General features: G+C 39.6%; 1 protein-coding gene across 8 annotated transcripts in view; it reads right to left on the bottom strand.

The window, feature by feature from the left end:
* Window positions 1-27,089, bottom strand: part of cacna1ab (calcium channel, voltage-dependent, P/Q type, alpha 1A subunit, b) — a 141,165-nt gene that overhangs the window by 8,911 nt on the left and 105,165 nt on the right. For 2 of the 8 annotated variants that reach the window (XM_075463936.1, XM_075463943.1), the window contains exons 35-46: window positions 24,817-24,914; window positions 24,193-24,343; window positions 23,879-24,006; window positions 23,200-23,296; window positions 15,921-16,026; window positions 15,440-15,547; window positions 13,034-13,137; window positions 10,197-10,318; window positions 9,259-9,394; window positions 7,877-7,990; window positions 5,213-5,230; window positions 4,717-4,752 (exon numbers count right to left, since the gene is read on the bottom strand). In XM_075463936.1, coding sequence (XP_075320051.1) covers window positions 4,717-4,752; window positions 5,213-5,230; window positions 7,877-7,990; window positions 9,259-9,394; window positions 10,197-10,318; window positions 13,034-13,137; window positions 15,440-15,547; window positions 15,921-16,026; window positions 23,200-23,296; window positions 23,879-24,006; window positions 24,193-24,343; window positions 24,817-24,914 — 1,218 coding nt within the window. Of the gene's footprint in view, window positions 1-4,716; window positions 4,753-5,212; window positions 5,231-7,876; window positions 7,991-9,258; window positions 9,395-10,196; window positions 10,319-13,033; window positions 13,138-15,439; window positions 15,548-15,920; window positions 16,027-20,273; window positions 20,371-23,199; window positions 23,297-23,878; window positions 24,007-24,192; window positions 24,344-24,816; window positions 24,915-27,089 lie in introns of all 8 variants that reach the window. The other 6 variants (XM_075463938.1, XM_075463937.1, XM_075463939.1 and 3 more) reach the window with 6 other exon arrangements.

Genomic DNA, 27,089 nt, shown 5'->3' with positions numbered 1-27,089 from the left:
AACTCCGAAGCAAAAACAATTTGTTAAGAGTTTTATGTCAATTTACCAAAAATAGAATAGAGTTTTACACATTTTCAGGTTGCTTGAAAGTTACTCTAATGGGTTCAGGTACGCATTTCCTGGAGCCGTTTTCCTAAATAGATCATTTAGTGATGAATTGCTTTCATCTGGCCACTTGGACATGAATGCATGTTTGGTGGAGTGCTGCACTGACGCTTGTCCCTCTGTAAAAGGTGTCCCTTTTCCACATTCTTATTACCACTGACTTGTTAATTATCTGTCTCTACAGTTGTCTTGGAGGCCTACATAGAATTCTCTGGACCTCATGGCTTGGATGTGACTCTGATACCATTGAATCTTACATATAAGCAAATTATGTCCAGTTAAAAACTCAGTTAGGTATATGTGGACAACAGGAAACATATAGAGGAATCACAATAACCACCGACAGAAGATAGACCAGAGCTCATTTGCATGGATCAAAGTGAGTGTTTGAATCAAAGATTACAGTCTTCTTGATTCAATTACAAAGCATTTAGAAACACGGTTTTTGCTTGGTCATCGTGGAGAACTGTGTGTAGACTTTGAACTTATTTAGCGGGTCAAAGAACTTACTCATACCAGGATGGGCTTTAGGGAAACATGATGCCAAATAGGTATCTGGCTACTAAAGTACAGGTAAAAAATTTACGTAATATCCCAGATGCTTCTTTCTGATTGATGTCCTCTACACTCTGCTTGTCAAACATCACAACAGATTATTTTGTTTAGAAAGACTTAAATCTGTTTCCAAAGTATGATGTTAATCAGATATGAACAACATGTGGATAAGACAAACCATCATTCCATAATCTTAGAGCCTGATCAAAAGCTCTGTAAGAACCCAACATCAAAGTCCGTTAATCCTGATACAGAGAGGTGTTTTGTTTGTATGTATGCGTGTGTGTGTGTGGGGTCAAACATGTGTGTACAGACTTGTCTGCTTGTATTCAATCAGAGGACATGGTGTCAGTGTTGTCCTTCAACAATTATAAAGGGCTGCAAAGTTCTAAAAGAAAACTGCACTCTTAAATGTCTTTCATCAGGACAATTGATAGGTAGCAGATGGCATGCAAAGGAACTGGCTCCAACTGGAATTTAAGAAAGATGTTAAATTGTAACCAGCCTTATGTTGTCTTTTTTTTTTTGCTGGGTTCATTTTCAGGCTCTTCTGACCAGGACAGGACCCAACCAACACTGTGAAACCCACAAAACTTCACATCACCCATCAGCTGCACTTCACACAGACAGCAGTCTGATCACTCACACTGATCAACACAAGCCATGCATGTCCTCGGGTAGCCGGCAGTACCAAACATGTACAATTACACATACACTTGTGTTACCCCCCCACATTTTCTGGGTTGTTATTTTGGAATTAGATGATTTGTTTCAACATTTACATTGACAGTAACCCTGTGTGCCGCATGTGCTGTAGGTGGGGACACAATTACAATTGATAACACAGCATTTTGTGAAAATTACCTCTTGGATTGTGAACTTTGAAAAAGTAAACGTGGCTCATTTGGAAAACGTGTGGTTTTCACAAAGCTCTACTGGTGTCTGCATTGTTTGGTTTCAAGGCAGTCTAGCACATTTATACATTGTCATACTTCTGCTCAGACATTTTTAGGCCATGCTGTGTAACCCTGAGTTATTACAATTCTGAGGGATTTTCAAACTTGAGCATGAGTAGGTGAGAACAAGTTAAAGAGGTCATATTATACCTTTTGGGATCTTACCTTTTCTTTAGTGTGCTATGTTGCATTTATGTACTTGATTATATACTTGAAAGCTTTCACAAGGGGAGTCATTCTAACCCGAAAGACTTTGTTCCAGAACTAGCTGAAACCTGCTGTTTTCAGTCCAGGTTATTCTTCCAATCTTATGACATCAGAATGTAACACATTTGTATAATTCCAGTCTGACCAGTCAGAGCAGATGGGGCCAAATGGGAAGGGGACTTTTAGTTTTTAGTTAAAATAGAGCATTTCAGACAGGTAGAGCAACAATGTACAGAATGAGAAAAATAAGACATCTTTAAAACATTAAATTATGTAAATCTAACAGACTCCAAAACAAATTTATGAAGGGCACATAATATAGGTTATTTTAAAAAAAAACAAAGAACTGAAAAATTAAAATGTTAAAATCTAAAAGAAGTTATATCACTGATTGTGCTATTACTTTAACTAATGTACACACCTTTTCCGTTACTAATGATGACCATTTCCACTCTAATAATTCTAGCCCTTGTGCTACTTTAGCAGATAATGAACATTGTATAAATGTCAGTAAAAATTTGGTTTTATATTAAAGTGTTATAAAAAATTCTTTGTGATATGATAATATTAACAAAATCTCAATCGACCTGAGGTAATGACTTTTGATTTATATCAGATATAAAGAAAAATGTTCCACGATCATTTTCCCCCACACATTCCCACTGTCACAGTAACATTGGTGATAACACCTATTTATTTGTGGGTTTAAATGGATTGGCTGAATCGATTTTTACCCAACATCCCTGGTTATATGTTATGACTTGAAAAGTTACAAACAACTACATCATCCGGTTAAAAAAGACATGTGCTGATTATGACCACTCTATGAGCACCACAGTCTGCATTTGTACAACTTTCACTCCACTTTTCAAGCTTATGAATGACAAAACTTTCCCTTTTTGGTTTAGCTCACACTCACATCCCCTGTGAGCCAAATCATGCATGACTAATGACATGCCGTTGCATTGCCAATGGCCAGTACGGGCCAACAGCCACATAACAGGCCAGTTCATGCTCTAGTCACACACTGTTGACCCGGTCTGCAGAGATACAGCAGATTCAAACACAAACTGTGCACACACACACACACACACACACACACACACACACACACACACACACACACACACACACACACACACACACACACACACACACACACACACAGACACACTCAAATCCTGCATATAGGCGGAACTCCAGGGAAGAATTCACAGATAGCAAACAATGGAGAGCAGCACAACCTGAACACGAGCAAACATGGGAGAGAGAAAGAAAAGAGGAACGAAAGAAAGACTCGGACAAGAAAAGCAGGGAGAGTAAGAAGATAGAAAACAGGAGAGGGAACCAAAGTAGATCTGAATAGTGGCAATGAGGTCAGAACTGATTTGAAAAGCTGGAGTACAAGGTGGGTTGGGTTCACTTAATCAACACAATACAGATGCCTTTTGCTGGCATACCTGTTGTGGGTACAGCTGTAAATACAACAGCTGTATGCGCTGCTTTAAAACTCATCAGGGGCCAGATGCATAAAACTGTGTGTAGTTTCATAACTAAAACGTACAGACGCAGAAATGCACACACAAATTATTTACAAGAGAATTACTAGAGATGTACTGTATATGTATGTTTCTCTTAAATGAAACACAATTGTCATGACACTATACACACAATGCGCAAGCCTGATTCCCACTCCCAGTTTTAGCCTTGGATGGATGCAGATTTTCAATAGACCTTCCTATAAATGATCATTTTCATATAAGAACAAAAAAACCCCCACAAAAATTAAATAAACATAAATATGATAAAGGAACAAATGGTAAAGAAGAATATGAAACTGAGACACCAAGTCAGTGGAATGCTAAAAATTTGAATCAGTTTTATTTGGTGATCTCAGTTCATAAACAGAACAAAGACTGCTGAATGGAAAAAAAATGCACAGCGGTGATGAGCTCTAATTTATGAGCAAAGGACCCTGCTAAGGAAAAAAATAAATTGTTGGATAATCACTGGATAACTAACTAAGTGACATTAGCAAGTAATTCCACAGCCAGTACGCACAAACGCGGTTATTTGAATATATTTGAAAAATGTCACATTTATGTCTTTTATGTCAAATTAGGGCCTTTTTTTCTCCATTTATCCATCACGATATTAAATGACTCTTATAATGTGTGTATGCATGGTTTGATGAACACGCGAGGTGCGCACATTGTGGAGGAAAAGGCAAATACGTGGTTTTTGTGTGTACATATCATTAATGCATGAGGCCCCTGATTTTTCTTTTGTCAGCTGCCTTCTAAAAACACAAATTTTTCACTAAACTGGGCCTTTACCAGACATTTTAGTGCTGTGTTGTAGACCAATGTGCAGGTAAACTTGCAGAGAATGCTCTCAAGCACTTTGTGACCCACATCTTTTACTATACATCTCACACTGGTTGTCATCTATTAATAAGCAAAGTAAAAGAGGTATGACTGAAAATGCTTACAAAATGCCTTGAGAAAAACAGAGCTCACACAAGCCGCTTGTGTAAGAAAATTGACTGATCTGGGTGAACAGTAAAAACACTTTATAGAAGTTCTACAAACCAGTCATCACTCCCTCATTTTGCTATTTTGATGACAAAACTGTATGCAAAACTGTAATGGTGCTCTAAAGATCAAATGGGTAGTTTCTCTGAGACCGAATAGCATCATCAAGTCAGACTAGTGACTAAAGGCTTAACTGACACCACCTAAACTGTGGTTTAAACCCACCCACGTGGCACCCCAGGTGGGAAAAAGCAACCAGCACACCACAATTTAATGCTGATCCAATTTAGAAATTACCAGACAGAAAGAGAAGAATCGACAGGGAAGGGAGATAGACAGAGATGGAGAGAGGTACATACACTGAGGTTATTTCCGCGAGGCCTGTGTCTCCTCCGCTGCAGAGCAGGCAAACACAGAAATGATACGTAGAGCAGAGCAGTGTAGCACATACACACACACACGCACACGCACACACACACACACACACACACACACACACAGAGCATAGGCCCAAAGCAGCACAGTCACCAGGGCCGAAGGAGAAAAAGGTCAATGAGAGAGAAAGAAAGAGATAAAAACGAGAGAGAAGGGGACATGTAGAAAGTAATGGAATGAGTGACAAAAAAAAGGGGGGGGGGGGTAGATTTTAAAAAGGAGTTAAAATTAACAAAAAATTGTTTTGGGGAGAAAAGGGTGCAGAGACAGGAGAAAGAGAAAGAGAACCCAGTTAATACAAAGAGGCCAGTGCACACACATAGCAGCGAAGTGTGTGTGCCAGAGAGCAGGAGAGGACAGAGGACAGTATAAGATGCATGTGCATCCAGACATTCACACACACCACTCACACACACTTACCGAAACAGGATGAGCTCTCTGTAAGGCAGAGCAGTGTTAGAGGACAGTAAGTTATATGGTTTTCACACACACATACACTCTAAATACATAACACACACACACACACACACACACACACACACACACACATAGGATATTTTCTGTGCAGAGGTCCTTCTTTAATTATGTTGACTCACTGTCAAATTATAACAGCACATTTATAACAACACAATTAAAGATCTAATTATATATACTTGCAGTATTTTTCAGCACTGTCCGAGTAAAAAGAATTAGCTGTTTGCTTTCTCTTGAAACACAAGACAAAGTGTACGATATGCTAAGTCATGTTGTGTTGACAGTTTCTAGACTGTCCCTGACTGTCCATACAAATGCAAGTAAAAACTAAAGAGATAACCATTAACATTTCTTCTAAGTTCTCTTTCAACTGTACAAACTCCTAATACAGGTTTGAAATTAAGCTGACATGTTTTGTGGAAGAAGATTAACCACAGTCATTGCATTTACTATCCCTGTTATTTATCTACATATCAATACAGGAAAACTTCATGATGTAACCAACACACCAAAGTGAGAGCAACATGACTTGATGCCGTGAAATGCTGGACTGTGGCCATGCTTGTGCGCATGAATGTGCATGTGAGCATGTGTGTGACTGCAGCCAGAGGCTTCAAACTATGTAAACAGATGAGTCAATGAGCACTGCGTGGATAATGTATTGGAATATATGAATAATACAAATCATACGCACTCCCTTTTCAGTAAAAGAAAGGTTTTGAAATCAGAAAAGCAGCTAAAGAGAGTCCTCATAAACAGTTAGGACAAAATTATGTATCTGTGAGTGGCAAATGTATGCAAACCTTTAGGATTAGCAGTTCATTTGAAGGTTAAATTATTATTTGGTGTTTCCATTCAATGGAATTACATTTGTGTTTGAAAGGAAGCCCTTTTTTAATATAAATCTGACTTTTACAACACCTTTTAGGGGAAGTAGGCAGGACTAAAATATAGTTCAGGGTTAGACAAAGATTTATTTTTAATGTCATTGGAGTGGCCGATTCCTTGAAGAGCAAGGGGGTTTTAATCCTGGGTGATTTTTAAGGTTTATCTCGCATTGGCTGTCAATGTTCATGAGTTCACCCTCACGAAAACACTGAACAACAAACAGCCTTGTATGGCAGGGCTATACTACTATACCCTACCTTTGATGTAGCATCATAAAATAACATGGCATCTCATGTCCTATAATGTTGCTTTTTAAAGTTCCTCAAAATTCCTTCACAGAGGGTTATCTATATGGCTCCAACAGCCGAATTTGGAATTTTTTTTTTTATGTAAAAGACTGTGAACCAAAAAATTGGTAGGAATCAAATGTGTTTTGCACATGTGCTTGAGAAGTGTTCATGCTTGGAAGGATTTGTGTCAGATATTTCAAAAACAGGATACACAGAAACCTAAATTTCACATGTGTTGTAAAAGCTATTCCTGCACGTACTCAAAAAATTTCTTTTACACTTATTTTTGTCTCTCTTGCACATATGCATTTATGCACAACTTCATCAATGAAGTAATGATCTTGACCTTGCTGAGATCCCAAAAAACATTAGCTTTACTTCATCTGTCCACCAGGTGCTTTGTTTGCCTTTCATTTGCTTTCATTGATAGCTCCTACTCTCTCTTAAGAAATTTGTATTTTCATGAGTGAAGAGTGACAGTAACTCTGGCCACAGTGTACACAGGACAGACACACCAAGGATTTCATGAGAATGAATTAGGGAATGGGGTAAGGAAGGGACAAAACATTATACAGTATAGGTCAAAGGTTTGGAAACACCAACCCATTAGGTGTTTCCAAACTTTTGACTGTTAGAATAGGTCATCTAGATATATGTGTATACATATCTAGCACACCATTTCTAGTCTTTTGACCTGTTTTGCATTTTTGCTGTGATGTTAGCATGCAGCTAGTGCTGTGTTGCTTACAGTGGATTTCACTTTGAGCTGAGCAGCGGGGGGTCAGCTGCAGGACTGGAAGGTAAAAGTGAAGCATTGAAGGTTTGAGGGATGGTGGAGGAAGGAAAGGAAGATGGTCAGGGAAACCAGGCAGCGGGAAGTCAATTTAGAGCCTTATGTTGCATCCTAAATGATTTTTACTGTTCAGAGAACTAGCTACAAAAAAAAAACTAAAACAAACCTATATCAACATTCATAGGTTAGATAAATAAACACCCAACAAATAATGATTGAGTGTAAAATAATATGTTTAGAAAATCAACGAGTCTATTTATCTCCAATTCACAATATCAATAATTGTAAAGTTGTATTGTGTAGAGTTGATTAACAAACACTGCTGTAGCAAAGCTATAAATTGCTTATTATAATTTGTTGAAAAGACATGCAGATTTAAAATCCTTATTAGAAAAATAGAGGAATAGATAAAGACTTGATCAAACATATGATTTTAATCATATGTAAACAGAAAAAGAAACCTATGAATACTGCCCTTAACCTTGTTTTTTCCCCCTTTTTTTCATTCCAGACTTTTGTCTTTTTAGGATGCAAGGAAAGACTTTTTCACTTCGACTGTTGTCAAAGCTAACAGTCATAATGAAGGAAAGCAATGATAGTGATGAGTGATAGTGATGATAGTGGGATGAAGGTGCTCACTTGGTTGTCTGCCGAGAGGCGGGGCATGGAGAGGGTCCGCCCATGCCCATCCATTGGGTGATAGGGCCCAGTGTCGGAGTACCCGTCCCGCCCCATCTCCCTCATCTCTACATTCTGTAAAACACAATGAGAGGGGGCGTAACCACTGTCTGCTGAGGGAGGGGACTCTGACATGACGTGGGGTCAACAACCAACGGAGGGAAAGGGATGAAATAAAGTAAAAAAGATATGATCTAATTTTTCTCTTTAAGAATTCTGTTTTAATTTATGCAACAAAGTGTTGCATAAATTAGCTGTTGCAACCATTGTTTTAAAAAAATGATTGCATAAAATGTATGCATACGGTGAGTATCCACCAGATTAGATTAATTTAATATCTGTAAAAGGAATACAATACGTATCAGCATAATACTGTTCTGCATAAATTCAAACTGTTACCTCTCGGAAAAACTTCTTTGGAAACACCGAAACCTTTTCTGACAACGAGCAACTGACCAAAGGATTCAAATCTGGTTCCAAAAGTAAACTATAAGCCTTTCCTTTTTTAAGGCATAATTTCCAATCAAAGTTTCATCTTTCTACATTCATCGTGCGATTCAATAGTGAGATGAGGCCCTGGGGAGTTAGGGCATCCCAACAGACAAGCGAAAGTAAGGGGCGATGAAAAGGAAAGGCTTTACATCACAAAACACGTCTATCAAGTCCAAGCCAACGAATGAAAAGTAGGTTGAAGAGTGAAAAGGGAAGATCAAAAAATAGGGGATGAAAAGACTAAGGAAGTACTGGAGATGTTGACTTTGAGCAGGAAGATTAAGAAAGAGAAACAATAGAAAGATAAGAAGGTTTGGAAGAAGAGACCAGAGACTCTTGTCCACTGGAATTACAGCAGGAACATCCTGCACTTGATATGTTTAGAGGTTGACAGTGAGCAAAGATTTATTGGAGTTTGCTGAGAAATCGGTGCCAGAAGTGATGAAGTGGATTAGGAATTAATAGTTTTAAAAATAAAACACAATGACACAGAAACACAAACATTACAGTGGAGTTTCATTGTGAATTAGAAAAGATATTTCTGAATACAAAGAAAATGAAGAGCTTTTATTTCCAGTTCAGTCTTACCTCTTACCTCTCAACCCTGCCTTTGTTTATACTTTGTGAATTGCTATAATGCTTGTTACTTGTGTTGCAACAGCAGGAATCCTGAGTCGTGTTCTCCGTTAGCATCTTTGACAGCATTTCATCCTAATGGCGTCATGATACCCAGGAGCTGGACCAATGCATAAACCGTGAGGTTGGAGACAAACTGTCTGCCTCAGCACCAAGACTGCTTGGACTTAGATTGGTATGTTACCATGGTGACACCGTGTTTAGACCCATCATACCTGGGGGTTGTGGCGGTCTTCATGGAGGTCATCAGGGTAGGGTCTATCTGGGCTCCAGTTCCCCGTCTTTGGGAACATTTCCTGGGGTTTAGTTGTCACCCATGATTGGCTCCCAGGCATGCCCCCCTCTGGAGGTCTGGCATCCAGACACATACACACAAAATAAACTCCAAATCCGAGATGTCTATTTAAAAATTAGAGTGTTTGTACGTTTGAGGGTTGTGTAATGGGAATAATATAGAATCAATTTTTTGAGCATCATTCATTTTCTGTGCAGATGAGTCTTTTTTATGCTACAGCACTTACTAGAATAAATACGGGTAATAATCAAAGTTTTTTTTTAAGCTCAATATAGAATCTGATTTTATATATATATATAAATATATGAAATATAAAACCACTTGATAAGTAGCGCTTGTACAATTTCCAAAGAGGTTACCTCAATACTGACACTAGCACACTAATTTTGGTGATGGCCAATAGAAAAACACCCACACATTCTGATATAAAGCACGAAAGCAGAAATCACCAGTAACCACTAACATGTTGTTTGCATGAATAATAACTTCTTTTTACCACCAACATTTCAATTAGAACTTGCACTACTGATCTGTAATTTCGATGAAAACAATACACTTCCCCCTCTTGATGATATGATTCTGCGATTTGATTAATACGACCATTTTCAAAATATTGGCTCATGTTGTATTTTTGTCAAGTGTATAAGTTTCCTTCTATGTAAAGTTGTTGAGGGTGATGATCCTGAACATAATTTTTGTGGATACTGAAAATATATTACTACTATTAAATTCTGCTTAGGTACCAAGAAGAACACAATCACCATTTATTATCCAACATTAAAGTTTACCATCTGTATTCTAACTCAAGTGTGTAAATGCAGTGCACTCAGGATCCCGTCCCCACGTAAGTCTACTCACATGCTGTTGATGTTGTCTGGCTGGGTGCTAGGGAGGCCGTTCTGGCCCTGCCCCCCCTGGCCGTCTGTGCCCCCTCCCTCAGAGGGTGGCTGCATGGGCTGAAACATTATTGGCGGTCGGTTCTGTGTGAGATACATGACATGGCCTGCAGGCTTGCATCAGGCACACTCAGGGGGGCAGACATAGGACACAAACACAGGATGCACTCGCAGCATGCACCCACACGGGGGCGCCATCAGCAAGCACATGGCTGTGATAGCCAAAGTAAAGTTCCCAACCAGACTTACTTATCTGGAGTCCCCAAGTCAGACTGAACCAGCGTATAAAATGACACTGCTGGCTTTAGTGTGTGTTTATGTTCAGGAAAAGAGGATTAATCTCAGATCTGTCTGAGGGGAACTTCTACATTCAGATATTGAGGTAAGATTGCTCTTAATTCCCAGGCTTTGGAGCATGTTACCATATGAGTGAATCTAGAAAAGAAAAAGACATTTTACTCAAAAATTATGTGATCAGACATCTACCAAACGTTTTGAGTAACATGCCATTTGGTGGAATGTTGACATCTGATTCTGAACCAGTTGTGTTACAAATGAACCTCTGCTTCCATTAGACTCCTCAGAGGTCAGGCAGTTTTCCTCCCAGGAGATCTGGAGTCCTTCGGGTAGTAGCTTGGTGTGACTGTGTCATGTCACTCCACAGTCTGAAAGCTGAAGGAACTTTTCAGGCACAAATTAACTGTCAATCCTTCTTGTAGAAATGAGTCTGACATAAGGAAGCTAATCTGACAACAATGTGCATCATAACTAATGACCAATTTGGGTTACTTGGCTAAAAAGCTGAGAGGACATGAGATTCACAGAAAATCACTGTGACTGTTAACTTCTGTTCAACTAAATTCCTCATATTTCCTCCAATGATTCTGAAACATTTATCTGACATAGTACAGGTTTAAGATTGCTGTCTAATCCTGTCTTGTTGTCAAGAAACGTTTGTTTCTGGACAGCCTGGTCTGGCACTGGCTACAGCCACCGATGTATCCTATTTACTCAAAAATGAGTCACAGGTCACAGGAATCTCCACTCAACATCCCACCAATAATCGCCACAGACAGATTCATAAACACACAGACTGGAGAGAATAGGTCCTGGTTGGACAAACTTGAATTGACGAAACAGAGAGAACTTGATAAGTTAAGGTCTCATCACCTCCTGGAGGGATAAACAGAGAACATCAGAAGGACAGATATGGGATGGGAAATAAGTATATAAGACTGTCACACAGAGACAAAGAGGAAAATCTTGGACACACATGAAGAACAAATATCAAATAAGACAATTATGAGTTGGCATGAAGGGTACAAGGCAGGATGAATGGAAGCAAGGAAAGACAAACACAACAAATGAGGTGGTGAAGAAAATGTCCACCCTATGATAGTGTGATTTGGTGACTTTTCTGATGTACATACCTTCTTTAATTAGACTTTTTATTATTACAAATACCATACCAACAGTTTCTGTGGCCAAAACACTTTTCTGATTGTTACTCCCAAGTAAGTGACCATATATCCATATATGTGATGCACAAAAGCTACACTTCCACTTCCCAATAAAGATTTTACAGTAATAAAAACTAAAACCATATATTTTTTACATGTTTTATTAACATATTCATTAGTATATATTAGTTGTCATTGGTGTTTCATGTCTACTTTAAATCAAAGGTAGGTTGGTGGGCATATATAGTAAAATGAGTACTGGGGAGTTTCTATGATTCACACCATCTACAAATTTCATCAAAATGGTCTGAATAGGCTTTCTAACTTCATCCAGTGTTGGGTGGATTCCCCCTTTAAACGGGCATGAAAAACAAACACCACAGACAAGTAAGGGGAAATGAAATGAGATTATGTAGAGATGCCAAGATAAAACAGAGACACACAGAGCGAAGTCCATGTGCACTGCTGAGTTTGAGAGAGCCTGTGTGGGACTGTCCTTTCAGTCCAGTGGCATAAGCTGCATTCAAGAACATACCCATACGTAATTATTTTGCAAAAAAAATGAACATACTCTCCAGTCATAAGTGTACTCCTTTGTTCTGAAAAATGGAAACCCCATCTTAGGAAATGTGTCATAGTTAGTTATCAATTACACTGACCCTCCTCTAAGAGCAAATTTAGACTGTTAGATCATGTCAGGAGGCACTAAAAGACTAGAGAGATGTTTCCACATGTCAACAGAGTTGACTGAAAGTATAGAGACAGTGGGGGCGAGTGCATCTCAAAGGCATTCATTGACAGGAGGGGAAGAGCACGGACAATCAACAAAAGCTGAGGCCATGTGGTACCATCATTGTTGTTCCGAACCTTACTGACAACAACGTCCAAAGCAGTTAAACCGTCATATCACCTAACCCTCCTCAACATATTCAAACAGCCCATAGAGAGAGGAGAAAGAAAACTTAAGCAGTTGGGAAAGGTTGCCAACTACTCAGAAGAAAATAAAACAGATAAAACAGATCTTTGCAAGCATGGGAAAAGAAGGAGGCTGGCCAAGGGAGCAGCAAGGTGCTAAAAAATACATTCAGGTGACATGCTAAAAAGGGCAGATAGGATAGGATACGATAGGGTTGTATAACTTGCAATCTTTCAAGGATTTAAATGAGTGTTTTTTTATGTTTTTAAATTCGTATTTGGCAGTCAAAAGGGGAAAACAGGCAAACAGGTAATTGGAAACAAGATCCTAAAAAGCTAACGAGGAAGAGAAGGGAGAGAAATAACGTAACAGCATCTCATTTTGCATTCGGGGCATTCTTTGGGATGCCGGGAGGCAGTCTACCTGTTCATCTCGCAGGGCCTGCTGCTTTTTCATCTTGCTTTGCCGGTAGTATTCCATGATCATCATGGCAGCGTAGATTTTGCCCACCGTCAAGTCTGTGGCTGCTGAGAAAATGACAAGTTACCCTGGAAGATTAGACCCGAGTGAGATGGGACCCTGAGCCGTGGGGGGAATGGGAGTGGGGGACAAGACACACAAACACTAACAGAGAAATACACATTAACATGCAGAATACACCAGCAATTAGGACAGTTGTGCTTCAGTGCACGTCATGTAAGGACAGACTTAAGTTTCAAATATTGAAAATGAATCAAGACTTTTGTTTTTCCTCTTTTTTTTGAGGTTAAAACTTAATTTGTCTTTAACTGACAGACTTCCCTATTTTTTTACTGTTTGGTCTTGCTGAGTAAAAAATAAAATATGTCATTATTTATTCCTCATTGAAGGGGAGATATTTGTAGGCAGAGATTTTTCTTAAGGGTAGGTCCTAAACATCAAAATCTAAAAAAAAAATGTGGTAACATTTTTTCAACTAGCGAATGATACTATGAGCATGGTTAGAGTAACAAGTAGATTTCTAAATCACCCTCAGAGGCCATGATAAAATATTAACTGAAGCTGTCCTGAAAGAACCTTGGTAAGAATTGTCCAACCATTGCTGGTGCACAACAGAAAAATACAATATTACAACACTGTACAGTTACCAACACAGTAAAGCTTGTCGTCTTTTCACAGGCAGATGCTGCTCATATCTCATCATTCAAGATTTTGTTTTTACTTTATGATCATCCTCTAAAAAAAACTCAGGTATATTTCATTAAGACCTAGGACAAGGTAGCCACCTCACTAAGAAACAAATGGACACCTCAGTCAAATGAAAAACAGCAGCTCAATTTTCTTCTAAAAACTCTGGTCATGTATCCCCAGAGTTTGGATGGAACACATAAACATTTAAAATCAGAAAAATATTGAGCTTGTTGATTAACTTTGATGAGAGGCTAAATTACTTTTTAACACATGGCATCCTTTTCAAAGTGGCATGGCTACAAGTCATCCAAGATTAAAACATTTAATATAAGAGAAGATGTGACTATACTCACGTCATTCTTTCAATATATCGTTGCATATCTTATATTTGATTTTGACCCATGCATTTAGCCCAACAACTTGATGTTATAGCTAAACATGCACGATTATAGTATATTTGAAAGTGGTCCTTCATCACCATCATATAAACTTCTTATTAAAGATCTTATTAACTATAAAATAAACTACAAGTTTATTTGTATCTAAATTCTTCCTGTAGTGAAAAGACTTCTATAGAGGATCATCTATAGCAGGCACCCCCTGATATCTGTACTGACTGAATGGGTGGTGAGATCAGCAGTGTGGGTCTCTATAGCCGCATTCGGACAGAGCCGTTCTAAGAACGGTCCACCTCGAATTCCGTTCTATGAACTGCCCTTCCCCAGGGGAACTGTTTCACTTTGCATTCGCACATGAGTCGGGACCTTGACAGGGACCGATGCGACGCAACTGTCTGCGACAGTGACGTGTTACTTTAGCGCCACATTCAACAACAAAAGAAAACCCGCTAAAAATAAGGAGAGAAGAAAAAACAACGTGTCAGTTTAACTTATTAAACACGCGCCGGTTGTGTTTGTGTCGTATGAGTAAACATTTCAGCCGTTATTCTACTGTTTGCGTTGAGCAGATTAGGAACATGAAGAAGCGGAAATCTGACATGGGGCGTAGCTACCAACCACCGAACACCTACGTCAGATGTGTTCCTATGGAACCCAGAACAGATCCATCCTCGGAGAAGGAGCTAAAATGGTTATAGGAACTGAGGGCCATGGTCCCGAGTTCCTGTATGTCCGAATGCGGGAAAAAATGGCCCCATTCCTGAAAAGGTTATAGGAACTGCAAAAGGTTCCTACAGTGGGAATGCGCCTTATGCTACCGTGTGTCTGAGTACATATATGCACATGTGACCATGTAAGTGGTTTAGTGTATGTGTTTATTTGAACAAAAATAGTACAGAACTATTTGAGCAAAACAGTAACTGAAAGTAAAGTAAATGAAAAAAGGCTATGCATTTTGCCTGGTGAATGAAAAACTTCAATTGAAAAACTTCATGTAGATTATGAATCTTGATACTCAGTTTTACGTAAATTTATCCAGCTGCTGTAATATTTTGCTCCAGGCCACACAGTACTGGAAGGCCTCCAAAATGTGAACTGGTGGATGTATGCATGTGTGTATGCGCGGTAATATGATATAGTCAGATCAGGAGATGCAAAGCAGTGAATGACACTGGCTGGTAGAAGCTGTCCTCTTGGTGACTTAGTGATCGGACACACATACATCACTATGCCCGCTATGAACTGTTTTTCCACAACTTACCCTTGTGTGGTGTAACCAGCAGATCAAGTGTCTTCTGTGATAAGTTTGGCCAGATAGCCATCATCTCCTTTCTCAGCTCTGCATCCATCTGGTGCTTGTCTGCACCGCCTGGATAGACCACGACCCAGTGTATCCACACACAAACACGCAACAAACGTTTGTGCACACAGGCAAACATTCAAATATACAAGTGAAAAAGCAACAAATGGTATAAAAACCCAGGGCAAGAGGGTACAGACCAAAAGAGAGGCACAGTGCCACAAAATCACCAAAGAAATATATATATATATCCATTCACGCATGTACACATTCACCCAAAACAAAAAAGTTATTTGTTAGTGTGTGCACTGAGACTTGCAACATTATTCTTAAAAAAATGCGGAAGAGAAACAGACAGGAATTGGGATGTGATTCTCAGTAAAAAGGCTTATATCAATTAAAGTTGGACATATACTGGTGCGATAATACTTTCAGATCATACCCTTGGCAATCTTTATATCCAGAGCTGTCCTGATCAAAGCCATGAGGGTGGAGTTAAAATGTACTGAGTTGTCATCGGCAACCGGCAGATCCATACGCAGCAGCCTCTGTGGAGAACCAATCAGTATGAGAGGATGAGAAAAGTGATGTGTCCTCGTTTAATCGAGGTGTGCCTGAACCTCCAAGAAGGGGATGGGGATGCGGTCGAGAGAGCTCCATAGACCTCAGCCAAGTAAAGATGGACTGGATGTGTCCAAATTTTTTTTCTTTATTCCGAGATGGATTAGAATTAAAGGTAAGAATGACCCTTGAGTGTCAAGTCAGGGTTTTTAAAAGTCCTCAATAATTGTCAACTACAGTTTATCATGCGAGCATTCATGTGTAAAGTATGCTACATTGTTATGGAATAATGCTGCATTTTCACGATGAAAGAGAAATTTAAACAGATAAGTCTCAGTGTCTCCTGCTTTTCCAGTGATACTCTACGAGACAGCACAGCTATCCAATGCTGCTAAGCAACCGTGAGAGCTGAGAACCACAAGGGAGAACAATCAGAGCCAAAACGGCATCTGACCCAACCTGTGCCCATGTTCCCTACATGTGTGAATGCATGTGCGCATTTACACATCTTTGTTGTTACACACATGTATATAAATATATGACAGTCCACATACACAGACCCCCCCCCCATCCCTCCCACTAACACACAATTATTTTCACAGACTGCAATTAAGAGCACTTAATTGGAGTCCTTTTGAGACAAAATACTTTGACTGAAGAGCAATAACAGTATCACTGGTGTAATTCTGCTATTTTTCAGGAGACAGCTGTGGTTTTATTTAACCAAGGCACCTGCTATTGAGCTCCCCCTACCTGTAAGGAGGTTCCCTGTCTTGGCGTGTCTATACCAGGTAAAACAGATGGAGAAATAAGCAGATAGGACAAAACAAGCTTTGCTTGCTTGCCGTATCTATCTGGACCAGCTGACATCCATCTGATTTACCTACGAACATGAGCGTTGGGCACTCACGATGGCAAGCACGGCAAGGTGGTGGGGTTGTGTACATGCTTGTACGTTCCTGATTGTGTGCGAGTGTCGGGCATGCCCAAAGCCAAGTGTGCGGCAGGCGAAGGGCATCGGCCAACATCCACAGCACTCACCAGGGGCAGGCTTGATGTCGCCCATAGCCATGCGACAAAAAGTGCGACGATTGCATGCAACACCACACAACATCCCCCGAAAAATATCCCACAAATGTGGACAAAGCATGCAACATGCCTTTACTTCACTTCAATTATCTAAGCCCCAACTCTTCCCACCTACCCAGCCCACTAATGCACAACTTCCCTCAAGACCCACTTTTACAAAATAAACAGCCGTGCATCTGCACAAAGAGAGTATCCTCAATCCAACTGGATTGATCCTTCCTATTGACAAAAAAAATCTCTCTCTTTTTTTTTTGCCTCTACATTTTTACATTTATGAACCTTTGATCAAATTCAAATTCAGCAGCAGTGATAGCACTTTATATGAAGTCAAGATCTCTCTCAATGCCAAACGGGTGGAGTGTCTTAAGTGGGTGTCAGAGTTAGAGAAGATTTGAGTTGTGGCATTGCCTGAAAGAAGAAAAAAAAAATCATAGAAAAGATCAAAAAGAGATGATTCATGTTCTGTTCTTTTGTTGTTTTGGACCAACCAGACCTTATGGTTATAGTAATGTAGGGTCAGGGGAAGGGGGTCTACAAAAGGGGACACATGGTAGGGACAGCAGTTAGTTGAGCTAAACTAGGTGAATCTAAGCTTAGTCATGGAATGTAGTTACAGATAAAAAGGGAAAGGCAAGAATGAAGAGGGAAAGAGGTATTGTGAAAACACTGAAAGAGTTTAAGAAGAAGCAAGAAACAGAGAAATGAACCGTGTATGTAGAAAAGAGGCTGAAAATTACAGAACAGGACAAGAGATAAAGACGAGGACTAAAAACAACACCCACATCTGTTTAGAGGTCAGTATAAGTAAAAAGGTGGCGTAGCAATAATCTGTCATCGCAGTTTTCTATTTTTTTGTGCCAGATAAAGAAAGTATCAAGGACTTGGTCAAAATATTCAGCATGAGCTACACTGAACCCACCGCCCACTATTCTAAAAGTCTTTCTGACTTTAAAGAGCTCTTAAGCCAACTAACTGCAAACTGGAAGGCTTTGATGGCTGAAATATGTGATGAGGGCCACCGAGGAGGCAGGCTGACGTTCTGGAGAGAAGAAAAGAGGACAGAACAGGGAGGAGAGAGGTACAGGAGAAACAGAGTGTATGGCCAGAGAGATGAAGGAATGAAGATGGATCCTGACAGCTGACAGACAAGTGGGCTTAGACATGAACAGACAGAAGAGCGAAAGTTAGTCAGAGATAGTTGCCAGTGAGGAAAGAAAAAGAGGACAGAAATTAGCAAAAGACGAAGGGAAAAAACTTCGAAGAAACAGTAAAGAGAAACAGGAGAAGCAAGAAAAGACGAAGAAAGGAGAGAGGAAAGTGACAAATTGAGAAAGACAGACGAGATAGTGGTGCTGACACCCAGATTCAATAAAAGTTCATATCATCATATTTAATGTACAACATGCTTGTATACTTGTATGTGCTAAACTTTAAGACATGGCAATATCCTGTCTTAAATTGAGAGAGCTGGTATAAGAAAACATATCTGATAATAAGATAATAATAATACTAATAATAACAATAACGATGACGACAACAACAGCAACCATGATAATAGTAATAATAATAATAACAATAATATTGTTATTATTATTATTATTATTACTATTGTTAAGTATTAAAAACCATCATGCACTGCAAGCTGGTACTGAATTTCTGTTCTTCATTCATATGAATACACATGTCAGTATTTTACTATAATCTTCATTTTGAAAACCTCTTGGCACCACAAACACAATCTGTGAATCTGTACTGTACTGAGCATCCTAACATACCATACTGATCAATATTCTAGAAATATCGTTTTGGTGAATCTGGATGACAACAAGAAGAATAATGGCAAGTAAGACAGACAGAGCAGGACAGTACAAAGGGTGCAGAAAGAGTGGACAAGACAGAGAGACAGCAACTGCTGAAAAGCTCCACCCATATCTTTATCCTGGTGGTCGGAGGCACAAGAAAAGCAAAAGACACTAAAGTTTCTATCGGTGTCAAAAATAATATGAAAAACAGACCATCTTGGAAAAAAAGACCAATAAACTACAAAAGGGCCAGAACTATTTCCAACTTCTTTTATGACGATATAATTATTTTTTGTGTGTACTTCTGTTTATTTGTGAGGCAGTGTTGGATAGTGTATATGTGAATTATGGTGTCATCTGCAGGAATAAGAGATGCAGAGGACTGAAGACAGACACCCTCGCCGGTTCTTCTGTACCTGCATCGTAAGCAGATAATTAATAAAAATAAAAACCTGAGTAAGATATTCAGATGCTGTTTGTATGATTATCACATGAACAGAGAATTTGTGTTTCTTATTACTGGATAATCGCTTGTTTTATTTATACATTCTTATCATTTTAGAATATTTTCACTTTCAAAATGTACTGCAAACTTCAAACAGATCATTAGAATGGATAATAAATCTTGTGTATATTTTTGGTGTTGTCTTCATTGTTTTTTTTTTTTAAATAATTCAGGCTACAATGTCAACGTTATAGAAAATGACTATATTTAATGTGTTCAAAATGCAAATTTGTGTGTGCTAAAAATATTTAATCAATCTTAAAAGCATCTTTTTTTAAATGGATTTGCAATATGCTCAGTCCCATCTGTACTCTAACTATGTTTCTCTGACTGGACTAGGTTTTGCCTGTGCATGCGTCCGTGCAGATTGCAGAAGGACTGGCAAAGTCTCTTGCGTTCCCTTACTCCTGCGGTATGACTGGAGGAAATCAAAGAAAGAGGACTGACTACCACTCCACTATCACTTCACTTCACTGCACGACAAAAGCCCATCCCTCCATCCCTGCGGTCGGAGAGAAAGAAGAGAGGACAGCGCTCACCACCACCACAACCACCACTGACAGACAATGAGGAGAACACCGCTGGGAGGAGGGAGAGGGAGGGGGGTGGGGGGTGGAGGAGAGGGGGTGAGGAGGAGGAGGACAAGAAACAGGAAAGGAACAGGGAGGTTTCAGCGGATAAGAGAGGAGTTTTCCTCCCCAGCGATGGGGAGTTAAAGGAGGGAGAGATGGGATTGGGGAAAAAGCGGGAAGAGAGGGATGATGGGAGAAGGAACGGAGAGATGGAGGTGGGGTGGTGGTTGTGGGGGGTGGAGGGGTAAGGTGGGGGGCGAGTCTACCTTATAGGCGACCCGGGCGGGACACCTCTTCCCGAGGCCTAGCGGCGGACACATGTGTCTTAGCATCTGATACATGTCTGTGTAACTGATCCGGCCGCTGGGGTGGCCACAAAACACACACACACACGCACGCACACAAACAGATGCGCACGTGCATTCAACACCCATACACCAACACACAACAGACAAAACAAACAGAGACGGACGACGTGAAAACGAAAGAAAGAAAAAACAATGAGGGGTGGGAATAGGGAGCATCACAGGGGAAGGACACAGACGTACAGAGGTGTGTTTGGGTGGGGGGAGACAGGAGGACAAATAAAAAAAAAACGACAAAGGAAAGGAAGAGGAGGGGAAACAAATACACAGTGGTTATTGTTTTGATCACTGTGGATATGTGGTTGCTGTGGTGAGAGAAAAAGAGAAAGAAAGAGAACGATAGAGGACGAGGGGGTGTGTTATGTGCCCTCTGGTCTGATGTATCATAAAGTTAGGGAGAGGAGAGGAAAGAGGGGAGGAAGGAAGCTTAGGGAGGGAAGGGAGGTTTGGAAGAGGAGGTGTCATTTAAGTTGAGTTAGTTACTGTTGAGATATCGTTCTATGCGAGGTGAAAAGGGGAGTAGATTCTGTTTTTTTTTTGCTCTTTGCCCTCTTTTGCCACTCGGATAGAACTGGCAGCGGGGCCTCTAGCAGGCAAAGAAACACACCACTGCAGAGATCGGAGTGAGTCACAGTGACAAGTCAATGCAGTCAGTTACTGAAGTTGCGTGTCCACCAGGAGCCTCTGCTCACAGCTGTGTTTCCAGATGTTCATGAGAGCCCTCCTTGATGATGGGAAGGGCTGCAATGCCCCAACCAAGACTTGAATTTTAGAACGCCAGTTCACCCACATTATCAAAAATGCATTGTCCCCTGCCTCTTGGGGTATCTGCGTGTTGCGAGTTTTTGAGATGGGTGATTTCTCTTTTCACTTTAATCATAAAAGAAGCCCAACAGAATTTATTTTAGCCGTAGGTTGGTACTGTGTTTGTACAGGTTTGTGCTGTGTGTACATGTTATTTTGATCTAAGAACAGCAACGCAAATTACTAAAGGGCTTTTACATTGCCTTTTTTAATGTTAATCGGTGCAGATCAGCACAGAAAACATTCAGCACCACAAATCTTGAGCCTCTACAACAATAAAAATGATTTAAAAAAATGTCCAACAAAGTTGTCGGCCTTTTGTATGTCAAAGAAGTTCAAATGCTTTCGTAGTGTCATCTTAAAAGGTTGCAACATATTTAGATGTCATGACCAACATATTTTTTTCCAAGACCATCTGTCAGCACAGATTATTTAGAGGTAACTGGTGGACACAAGAGTCTTTTCCCTAAACCACACACACACACACATACACACACACACACACACGCACACACCCTGCATCTTTCCTTCTGTCCTCATACATCAGAGACACAAACAGAGCAGGTTTGGCCATATCACTCTAGTGCTGTGTACCGATTCACGTAGACCACTAGGAAAGTACCATGCTCACGCAGCAAGAATGCAGGGTATTGTCATTCTGACTAAAGTATTCACTTATATGTCGAAAAGATACGCAAAGCACAGCTTTATTCTACATGTAAAAATATCTTCAAAACAAGATGTAAAATAGCTGGATGACTCATTTTAGAATCTTTTTCAGAAAAATAACCATTGATATTTGGTCTTTTTCATTGGGTGGAATTGCCACTAGTTGAAGCAATTCATCACAAATGTTGGACTTTAAATCCAACATAGGATAGTACTTCTGTTCTTGAGTGGGCCTGTATCCCAAACACTCAAAAAACAATATCAAAGAAAGAGAACTCTGTTTGGCACTTTGTTTGGAAACCTCTTAGATTGGAAAATATTTCATTCAGTGAGCAGCTCAGAATTTCTGTGGATTTCTCAACACAAGCCTTGCTCAGAATAGAAATATCTAGCCTCCTCACTTTTATCTCTGCCCAGCTCAAACTTTCAATAATGCTACATCAGGTATTTGTCTAATGTTTTATATTCCTACTTGGAAATCTGACTCATAATAGGCAAACTGTATTTATTTATTTGGCTATGACATATACTAACAGAGGGAGCTTAGCAAAGTTATTCCTCAACATGTAGCATGATCATAAAAAAAATGACAGTTTCTCCTTCCAACCAACTATACCAGCATCTGATACAAGACGGTCAAATAAGAGTTTTCATCTGTTTGATTGACTCTGATAAAAGCCTGAAGATATTTTAGGTTCAGTGGCACAAGGTTGGAAAACAATGGCCAGGCAAATGGCTATGAATGAACTGTGGTGACAGAACTGAGACCAAACCATCTCTGCTTATGCCTTTGCACTAAAATAACCCCACCTCCCTTACCCAAACCCAAACTCAGACAAGAACAATGCACATTGCTCGAACATTTTCTGCCCAGGCAAAATTAGACAGCAAGCAGAAATAAAAGACAAAGGCTGACTGGAGTCAAAAATGTACAGTTAACATAATACTAAACACATTAGTGTCATTTCTCCAGCGTTCAGTCGGAAGACAATTGCAAGTGCAGTGCACCACTTCATGCTTCACACACCCATATCAGTGTGCACGTGTGTGTTGGTGTGTGCAAGAGTGTGTGCGTGTGAGTGTGCATTTCTGCATTGTCCCAAACATTCTCATTTTCATGTCAGAATGCAAAAACAACTACCCCCCAAAAGAAAAAAAAAGCAATGATTCAATGGTGAAATGAGCTTAAACAACAGAATAATGCAAACCCGAACAGAGAAATCAAACCGATGGAAATAAAAAGTTAAAGTAATAAAAAAATTGTCTTAAAAGTGATTAAGAGCAACATTCATTCCAGTCTCTTAAAGGCGAGCAGGTTGCGTTCAAATTTGTGCTTTAGGGGTTTGGTCCAAACCTTGCAGGCCACCCTATGTGGGCATTTCTTGCCAAGACCCAGAGGAGGGGAGATAACTCGCAATAAACTGTACATATCCTTATAATGTATGCGCCCGCTGCAAGAAAAATACAAGGAGGGGAGTTAGGTAGGGGAAAACACAGAATACAAAGAGAAAGTAAGAAATAGGGATAGTGGAAGATCGAGAAGAGGAAGAAAAAAGTATTGAAGAAGAAAGCATTTATTCACTGAGAAAAAAACGTTCTCTCATGCACACAAACATAACAGAGTGGAAAAGGAAGAGGGGAGGGTTACGTTAATCTTAGCTGTGCGGTTCGAGAAAGAAGGCAGATAAACAAATAGAGAAAAAAGAGAAAGACATGGAGAAGGATAAAACACTTTTGCCAGGACAAGGCCACTTTTACTGTCCAGCTCTGACTCTTATTTTTATACATTGAGGATCCTGTTTCAGCATCACATGTCCTGGATGAGGTCTTTGCCCCATTTTGGGATGGGAGAAAAAGTCATTGGTTAGTAGTTAGGTCACATTCAGCACAAAGTGCTGTTTGAAATTACACACAAGTGCTACAAGTTTCTGTTTCTATATTTCTGTTTATAACCAAGTATGAGGATATATAAAGAATTAATAATTGAAATGTATGGCTGCTAATGTCTGAGTATGAGTGAGTGTGGCACTTACCAGGCGGCCGGGTCGTACTCAGCCCATATCCGTACATACTCATCCAAATGATGTGGCCCCAGGATAGATGAGTCTCTGGTCAGGTACTCAAAATTGTCCATGATGACAGCCACAAAGAGATTCAGCATCTGGAAATAAGCAAACAGACTGCTTACAAAGCTTTTCATTGTCAGATTAGATAACCCTGCCCCATAGACCTGCCCAATCAAAGATACTGTACACATTGTGACCCTATTATGGAAGACGATCATGGCTCACATAAAACATTAAATGTGCAATTTTTAAGTGCTTGGAGATTAGAATAGTTTTCTTGCCAGAAATGAGCAGAGGAAGATGAAAGAGACAAAGTATGTGTAGGCAAAGACGCTGCCACACTCTTTTCCTGTATTCCCTGATTCCGGGTCGCATTTCTTTTCACCCAGGCAAGACAACATGATATCATGCCACGCCTCACCCGTCGCGCTCCTGCATGAGGACACACAGAGAGAAACATGAAAGCGTGAGCAGCCAAGATAATGGACATCAATGATGAACATTTACAACCCCAAATCTAAAAAGGTTGGTACACTCAATGCAATAATTTGCAGATCTCACAAACCAATCCTGCTGTCAAATTCAAGATGAGCAAAAAAATAGTAAAATGAGTCATTTTCAACATTTTGATATGTTTTCTATGTTCAATTTTGTCCTTCCTTGTTATTTGTATTTACATTTTGTAGTATCCCGCTTTTTTTCGTTTTTGGAACCGATATGGTAAAAATGTTGGCTGCATATTTAAGTAAACGAAGACCAGACATTCAACAACAGCTTGCAGTATGTGACAGTTTTCAATACTTAATATAACAGATATTGGTAAATAGATAATTCGATCATTCACAAGGGATACATGATGGGAATGAATACAAAAGGGGAGACAAATAGAGACAATGAGAGCTTACCTGAACAGCAGCATTAGGGCCATAGGGAAGGTTCTGAAGTTATTGTGCTCGTTGATAGCACTTCCTTCCTCCTCATCAAGTGCTATGTTTCCAAACAACTACACACAGACAGTGGAAAAAAAAGAGTTTAAAAGAGTTCAGTTAGAATTGAAATATAGTGTCAGTTTTGAAAGGCTATGTCAACCCTTGACTTTAAGTCAGAATATTTACACATTTACAAAATCTTTGTATGTCCCCAGACGTGCTGACTTAAACTGAAGTAACAGGATTCAAATTGTTGTTCATAAAATCCTAAAAAAATGTCAGACATCAGTCTGTTGGATTTCTGTGTGGAGTGAAACATGTTGCTGATGTTTGGTCAAACATTTGGCAGAATGTTGCACATAACATACTAACTTGGGTAAGACATTTGGTGTAATTGTGGACAGATTTACAAAAAAATCTTAAATTTGGAAGGAACCTCTCTTTCATTTTACATTTAACCAGTACGCAGAGACTTTTATCCAAAGAGACTTACAAAGAAGAAAAACATCCAGGCTTCTACTATGGTCACACAGTCTGGGATTTTCTATCTCCATTCTTTCTTCTATTTTCGGATTGCGTTTGGGATTTTTAGGTTTTCATTTTAATTTTAATGTTCTATATTCTACTATGTTCTTTGTTTTTGTCATGTTATACTAATGATATTTTGTGGACTTCATGTTTCACACCTGGTCTTCGTTCATTGCCATCAGCTGCAGTTTATTTGTCATTACCTCCCACAGCTTTTATTCCCCGTAGTTACTTTGATTCACTGCAGGATCCTCATCTCTGTCATTTCTGGATGCTATGTCTATGTTGTCTGCTTTTCACCTATTATGTCCTCCATTTGGTTTAATGTTCGATTTGTTTTTGTTATAAGAGTCCCTGCCTGTGGAGTGGCCTTTGCTTGTTTAGTAAATTTTATTAAAACACTTTAGTTATTTATTCCCTTGTTCCATGTGAGTTTCCATTTGAGTCCTAACCAGCTTGAACTGTGACAGCAAGAAACTCTAGTAGTGTAATCATCTTTTAAAAGAAACGAGTACAACAATTAGAAGAGTTAAAGCAGTGCAATCTGAGTGCAAGTTAGGCATGTTTCTTAGAAGAAATGAGGATGAAGAGGGATGCTCCTGCGCTGATATGACTTGATAACTCGTTCTACCATTATGGAAGTACAAATGAGATATTCTGGACCAAGATGTCATGTGCGAAGCATGACTGTTCCATACGCCATTTCTTAGAGGAAGGAAGATTTAAAAGGAGCAAGAGCCTGTAACAGTTCAAAGAGCTGACTGCAGACCCAGAAGCCACTATCCATGCAAACATTAATGACCTGGATTTGATTTGGGCAGCCATATGTAGCCAGTGGAGATCAATAAGTAATGGACTGACTGGTGTTTTTTTGGCTGATAAAATACCAGATGTCATGTTCTGGACTATCTGCAGGGATTTCACTGTATGCTGGAAGGCTATTGCTGTAATTGGGATGAGAAATAACCAAGACCTGTACCAATAGTTTGGTGGCATACTGAGTCAGATCCATCCTCATTTTTCTTATGTTGTTAAGTGGAAGATAAATGATTGAGAGACGGACACAAAATGACCAGAGAGGTGGTCATCGCTCATGAAACTAACGTCTTAGTTGGGAAGATAAAAAGGCAACTTATATATTGATACTGCGTTGGATGGACTGATGGGGTGAGAACACCAATAGATCTTTCTTTGATCAATAAGTCAGAAATTCAGTTGAAGCTGACATTCCCTCATCCATGTGGACATGCCAGAGAGACAAGCTGAGATTCATTCTGAGAGCGTGGGTTCATCTGGCAGAAATGGTAGGTATATTCAGGCATCGTTTGGACAGCAGTGATTCAAGAGGCTATAAGAGCAGACAACAGGACCCAATTAAGTGATGCATGTTGCAAATAGAAGCCTTGGGGCACCCCTGTGGATGGCTGATGGGATGCGAACATTTGTCCTGGCCATTGCATCATGAATGAGTGTGTTCTGACTGGTACCTTAGCTAAACACGATTCCAAACGTGTAATATCTAGGATGCAAATTTGTGTCAATTTTGACACATATTACCCAAGTCAAAGACTTGGTTAGCTATAGACACTATTTGATTCAGCATATTTTCTAAAATGCACATTGACCATTCACCAACCACTGGAAGTGATGAATAAATAAATTACTAAATTTCACGGATCAAGTTGTGACTCTAGAAACTAGTCATAAAATCTAAAAAGTGT

The sequence above is a fragment of the Odontesthes bonariensis genome, chromosome 4 (genome assembly GCF_027942865.1).
Source record: "Odontesthes bonariensis isolate fOdoBon6 chromosome 4, fOdoBon6.hap1, whole genome shotgun sequence".
In the NCBI taxonomy this organism is placed as follows: Eukaryota; Metazoa; Chordata; class Actinopteri; order Atheriniformes; family Atherinopsidae; genus Odontesthes; species Odontesthes bonariensis.
This window is presented reverse-complemented; position numbering and strand designations above follow the sequence as displayed.